The sequence below is a fragment of the Alosa pseudoharengus genome, unplaced genomic scaffold, assembly GCF_046254945.1.
Source record: "Alosa pseudoharengus isolate Yale_2024_CS ecotype anadromous, Long Island Sound unplaced genomic scaffold, YU_APseudo_1.1 YU_APseudo_1.1_scf_20, whole genome shotgun sequence".
Classification (NCBI taxonomy): domain Eukaryota; kingdom Metazoa; phylum Chordata; class Actinopteri; order Clupeiformes; family Clupeidae; genus Alosa; species Alosa pseudoharengus.
Genome location: NW_027468664.1, coordinates 18,074,149 through 18,080,351, shown reverse-complemented (window position 1 = coordinate 18,080,351; position 6,203 = coordinate 18,074,149). Strand labels below are relative to the sequence as shown.

The following is a 6,203-nucleotide window of genomic DNA, read 5'->3' as shown; positions in this document are numbered from 1 at the left end:
TGGTGTAGGGGGGGTGGGGGGGGTCAACATGGTGAATAAACATGCTTTTCAACTATGATTCTGTTTGATTCTACAAACAATGGACTATATTTATAGCACTTTTCCTATCATCAGATGTTTTTTTATTTATCACATCCAAAGACATCATCCTCCCTAAACTTTAGACTGCAGAAAGAGATGGAGAAAACAGATTGGCATAGATGATGGAGGAAGTGGAGTGTGGACTTAAGAGACGTTAAAGACATGTGTTTTATACCCCTTGACGTTAATTTGATGAATCATTGAAAATTAATCATTTAGCGCTAAGTGCATGTTTAACCCAGGGAGTGGGACACCCAGTGCACCTAAAAACTGATGAAAAGGGTCATGTATGGAGCTGTAACATCAATGTTATACAAAGTAAACATACCAGATATTCAAGTAAGTCAGTGGAGTATTAGTTTGAAGCCATACACACTGTGTTGCTTTAACACTTCTGGTGTTATCACTATCTGAGGGTAGTTTCAACAAATAACTCCATCAAATGCGACTTGATGAAGGTATTATGTGACTGTCATACTTGGGCTTTGAGTCTGGGCTATTCACTTCACCTGTATGAGTAAGTCATATCCTATTAAAAGATCCAATTGAGTAATATTCAACTCGTGCACACACACACACACACACTTGTCTGTGTGCAGATGGGCATGCAGATTTATGATTTGAGTGTAGGTGTACAAATCCGTTTTGGTACATGTAGCTATGAGAAACAGTCCTGACAGGAACATTTGAATACACAATCAACATATACATATATGAACTAAAAGAAATGTCGAGTTGTAGATTGGGATAGCTGCCATCTTTTTTGTTGATTAAGATGAAAAGGAATATTTGCCATGTGACAAAAGTTCCTTTTTTTCTTAATCTATGAAAAAACATGGCAGCTCACGCCCCATGGAGATGATGCAACTGAAGATGTGAACACTAAACAGGAAGTTGCTACATTTCTGCCAAATTAAGAGAGTACACAGCAACCGAAAGCAGCAGTTTCACTCCTTATATCGCCTCAGAGAAAAGATGTGTTGAGTTTTTACTGACAGCTATCTGCCATCAGAGGAATCAATGCATAAATGAACAACCAACCAACAGTTGAAAAGACCCGATAGTGTGTCCATTTGTGAAGAGGAAGTAGCCAACATATAGTCAGTGATGTTTGTGTGATTGTGTCTTTTGTGTCAAAACCTCCTCTGAAGATGAAGCTCTGCCTCTGTCTGCTTTACACAGCTCTGCAGGTCACTGTTGGTGAGTTCTAATATGTCATACTAAGAGTGTGCATGTGTGTGTGTGTGTAATGGATGGAAAGTATGTTTTAATACAGTAGATTTGGATCATACACATGTAGCTTATATTGTGCGTGATCAATCGAGAGGGTTATGAGCCTCTTCATAAAAAGCTTCAGGATTTTGCTCTTGTATTTTTACATGAAGTCTGAGGAAAAGTTATTCAATGATGAGTAAAATGAGTGGGTTTATCTGAAGTAACCTATCCACACATGCTGCTCCACTCATATGGACATAGCAGCATATTTATGAATGTTCAAAACAGAACTGTCTTCAAATAGTACAGCCTTCAGCTTTCTTTCATCTTTATTTAGGAAATGTTGGATTTCATCAATGTTTATCCTTATGTGCAATTTATGTGAAATGTACAATGTGGATTAAATAAGTCGGCAGTTTCATGCAGCTTGAACAAATTGGCACTATTTGCAATCAATGTCAATAGCCAATAATGCTACCCAGAGGGGATACACCTGGGTGTACATAGCATGGTAGAGACAAACACCCTGGCGTTTGCAGCAATGCTATTTACTCCTAGGGACATACAATATGCATTATGCAATAGTATTTAGCATCAGAGTCTTGATCTGCTGCAGGAAGGACAACGATGAGGAGGTGTGCTACTTGCTAGAAATCATGGCTCTGGGGCCAAACTGTTAATACATTCATTTAATATATGCATTTAAAGACCAATTTATATTAATTTGCACAGATTGGAGGGATAATTACTCTCTAACTACTTATAGATTCCAGCTCGTTTCTTGCCTTTGTGTAGTGCATTTTCTTAGTGTGTTCAATACTTTTTTCCTGTGCCATTCCACTTTTTTTACTCATAACTCTACTTATGGACATTAATGTTTGGATTTTTTTATATGTGTGGATTACATAAGTTAATACTAATGTTTGGTGATAATTTCATGTGAATAGCCTCATTGGAAGTATACTTACTGAAAAAAATGTTGACCTGTTCAATACTTATTCTCCCCGCTGTGATAGTGATGCCACTGAACCGCTTTCTGTCCATTATTTCCAGTGTCTGGTTGTATAAAGATACCAGGTATCTACAGTAATTCAATTGTAGAATACTCGACCCCAGAATGTTATACAGTATGACAAATAAGAGAAAATCATTAAATGCGTACTTAACTGGGCTGCCTGATTCATTTGAAGCAGTTTTTGAGATTTTTTATTTTTTGAGAATTTCAGTTATGAGTCTGTAAGTTGAATGCCGAAAACTTAGACAGGAGAATAAGAGCGATAACAAACCAGAGATTGTATACATTCGTTGAACATCATGAATCATGAAAATAAAACACAACTCTCATTCTAAATGTTATCAAAACATATTTTAATCCCAAAAGTTTATGAAAATATTACGCTTCCTTGCTTGCATGTACACTACATTTGTTGTCCTGGGTGCAAATAGCCCTCTATATCCTATTAGTATCCTGGGTGCATGTCAGTTAAGGTGAATTGCAGGCAATCATTTTGCTCAGGAGTGCGTCGCTGCAAAAAAAAACAATGTTTCATGAGCACTATCAAATCACTCATTTTGTGTTCCATAATATAAGGTGTGTTTGTGTGCTATGTTGTTTCTGCAGGTTGTACAATATCTGATCCGAAACATGAGACCATCACCAGATCCCCAGGAGAGTCTGTTCTCCTGTCCTGCTCCTGTACTGACCTGCAGATCAAACCTGATGAGATTCAGTGGAGAGGTCCTAATGATAACAAGAAAGAGTTTTATAAGTTGACTGGAAATCTGAAACCAAAAGTAAAGAAGCGTTACCGTGTTAGAGTCCAGACATTCAGTGACACTTCTCCAGGAAACGCATCCCTGCTTCTGTCTAACCTGACTGAAGAGGACCAGGGAGAATACATGTGTGTGATCGAAACCTATAGTAAAGGAGGAATCAGAATAATCACACTCATCATAAAAAGTAATTATTTTTATTTATATGTAGCCTTTTGTCTAATTATCATGTCATAATATAAAGTGTCACTGTCTGAGGTTTTCTCATGAGCAGGAGAAGGAGCTGGAGAGGGTTGTATAATATCTGAACCTGAAAATGAGACCATCACCAGATCCCCAAGAGAGTCTGTTCTCCTTTCCTGCTCCTGTACTGACCTGCAGACCAAACCTGATGAGATTCGGTGGAGAGGTCCTAATTATAACAAGGAAGAGTTTTATAAGTTGACTGGAGCTCTGAAACCAAAAGTAAAGAAGCGTTACAGTGGTAGAGTCCAGACATTCAGTAATAGTTCTCCAGGAAACGCATCCCTGCTTCTGTCTAACCTGACTGAAGAGGACCAGGGAGAATACACGTGTGTGATCAAACGCAATGAAAGTGAAATATTCAAAAGGATCACACTCAACGTTAAAAGTAACCAGTTTTATTTCTATGTAGATTTTTGCCTAATTATCATGTTATATTATAATATAAAGTGTCACTGTCTGAGGTTTTCTCATGAGGAGGAGAAGAAGGAGCTGGAGCAGGGGCAGAATCATAATATAAAAGTGTCACTGTCTGGGGTTTTCTAATGAGGAGGAGCAAGGGCCGGACTCTTCAGCACTGTGTTGATTATCATCATCCTGCTGGTGGGCGTGCTGGGGACAGCTGCAGTCATCTACTGGAGATACAGAAGTAAACACATCAACATACTGTACACACCAGGGGGGCATTCCAAGAATGTAGATTACTGATAAGCCTGGATAAATTAAAGGTAGGGTGAGTGATGCTAAGCTATTTCTAACACGTAACTATTAGTAACATTCAGCGAATATCTCATCATAATCTGCTAGCTCTACATTCTCAGAACACTACAAAAAATGGTTTTCGTACACAGCCCTGGCTACCTGAAGTGAAAACAAACAAAGTGGGGGCAGCCTGTGTCCCAAACAATAACAAAACACTGTGTAGAGTTTCTCAGGGAGCAAGTTATCTTGGACATAAGAGTCTGCAAAGAAACATGAACAAAAACAAACATGACGTCATCCAGCATCGCTTACCCTACATTTGACTCAGAATAAGTGGTCGACCTTTAAGTTTTGAGTTAACCTTTGAGTTAATTGTAGTAACTCAGTTCCTTGGAATAGCCCCTTTAACAAAGAAATGACAACACATCACATGTACTGCATGACAGCTTATATACACATGATAATACATCCACATAACAAATAATGTACACATGATAACAAATATTATTATTATCCTGCCCTCTAAGAGAGAAGAAATGAACCATCAGACAGCAGAGGGGAACACTCAGGGCAGGATCAACAGCAGAACGAGGTGAACATCTCCCATCTCCCTTACTAACTAACCATCACACACAGACACACACACACACATGGACACAGACACACACACATGCACACGCACACACACACAACACACACACCCTGTGTTCTCAATGCAAACACAGGCATAGATGAATAACAACAAAACGTTTATTCTGGATTTCTCAGCAATATTTCAACTGCACTGGAGTTAGAATGGGGGTGAGATAAGAGGAGAAGCAGCTACACTCATGTGCATGTGTTCAAAGTCATTCACTCTGCTGTCTGTGTCTCTAGGATGTTACTTACACCACAGTAGTCCATGGGAACACAGCCAGAGCAGCACCCAGAGATGCCAACACTGAGGAGGCCACGGAATATGCCAGCGTCAGAGGAGACGGAGTACGACCAACCAGACCTCATAAGACACACACACACTTGCATGTCCATCTGCTCACAGAGATGTGTGTCTGTGTGCATAAGTTGATTTTTACTTTATTGGATCTTTTAATAGGATGTGACCTACTCAACTGTCGACCATGGAAACAGAGCTAGACCCCCCAAAGAGATCAACACAGAGGAGAACACGGAATATTCCAGCATTCGACTGTACAGAGTCTGACAAATAGAAGTAATGTGAGAAGTGGCGTCTGTCTTCCCCAACAGGCACAAAATGACTCTGAATCACTGTGACTGAATTATTTGGGGCTTGACTGTACTTGCCATTTATATATTAGGCCTATTCTTAATTTGTTTCCAGTTTTAATCTTTTTGTTTATGTCATTGAAAATTATATAAAATTGATCAATGTGGAATCAAGAGTACTTTAAATATAGTGTGCATATACAGACAGACATGTCCAGAGAATAAAAGATTGAAGAGAGAAACATTGTCCCCGGAGCAACTTGGGGTGAAGTGCCACTTAATTGAACACACACAGGAATTGAACCCACACTTTTCATGTCACATTTGGTGTCTTATTATAATCCAATGCCATGAGCTGGGGCCTTTATCTTATTAGCCCATAGCTTGGGAAATTAGCTTATTTGTCTTTGTTACAGCTGCTCTTAACCATAACATACAATGGAGGCAGATCACAGAAATGATAGCTTCAGTGAAAGTTCTACTAGGAAGACTCGTAGTGTAGCTTACTCCTCCCATGCTTACACGGAGCCAATCTTAGCTTTGCCTACTTTCGGGAAAGCCCTGCAATCTGATCATTCACTCATTCAATCAGCGCTAGCCTATAGGAATTCAGTGGGCTCTTTAAATATGTACCACCTAACACTGCTTCTGCTTCTCAGTACGCTGACTTTGACGTCCATGCCTCCCCTTTGCCTCCATGCCTCTACTTTCTTAAAGGGATGGCAGTGCCGGTTCACGGAATCACGCAATCGTGTGGATCATGTTTCCAGTTCATACTGGAGGGGGGTCATCCCTCCGTCTTCACAAATCTCCCAAAGGCCAGCGCTTTCGAGGATATCTCCTCTTGTAGCACGGCTTAAAACTAGCCTTCCTAATCCCAGCACTTGTCACCTGTCTAGAACTGACTCTTGACTGTGTAAAACCGGCACTCACTGATGCACTTTTCGTTATTGTGCTCTACCTTC

The 6,203-nt window shown here is 39.8% G+C and overlaps 1 protein-coding gene across 2 annotated transcripts; it reads left to right on the top strand.

The window, feature by feature from the left end:
* The first annotated feature begins 949 nt into the window (after positions 1-949).
* LOC143136197 (CD226 antigen-like) lies at positions 950-5,467 on the top strand. Of its 2 annotated transcripts, none has more exons than XM_076296765.1 (7): positions 950-1,281; positions 2,918-3,256; positions 3,344-3,700; positions 3,866-3,961; positions 4,542-4,606; positions 4,891-4,995; positions 5,108-5,467. In XM_076296765.1, exons 1-7 carry the CDS (start codon positions 1,233-1,235, stop codon positions 5,213-5,215), a joined length of 1,119 nt encoding a protein of 372 aa, XP_076152880.1. In that variant the 5' UTR covers positions 950-1,232; the 3' UTR covers positions 5,216-5,467. The 2 variants fall into 2 exon arrangements, with proteins under 2 accessions (XP_076152880.1, XP_076152879.1); XM_076296764.1 differs by having other exon boundaries at positions 3,863-3,961.
* The last annotated feature ends 736 nt before the right edge of the window (positions 5,468-6,203 follow it).

What these genes read in the sequence shown, in the direction of transcription:
- LOC143136197 (XM_076296764.1), top strand. Translation starts at nt 1,233, where the DNA reads ATGAAGCTCTGCCTCTGTCTGCTTTACACAGCTCTGCAGGTCACTGTT. An exon ending in AATCACACTCATCATAAAAA is followed by an intron (nt 3,257 to 3,343) that starts GTAATTATTTTT and finishes TCTCATGAGCAG; the next exon opens with GAGAAGGAGCTGGAGAGGGT. An exon ending in CCAGCGTCAGAGGAGACGGA is followed by an intron (nt 4,996 to 5,107) that starts GTACGACCAACC and finishes ATCTTTTAATAG; the next exon opens with GATGTGACCTACTCAACTGT.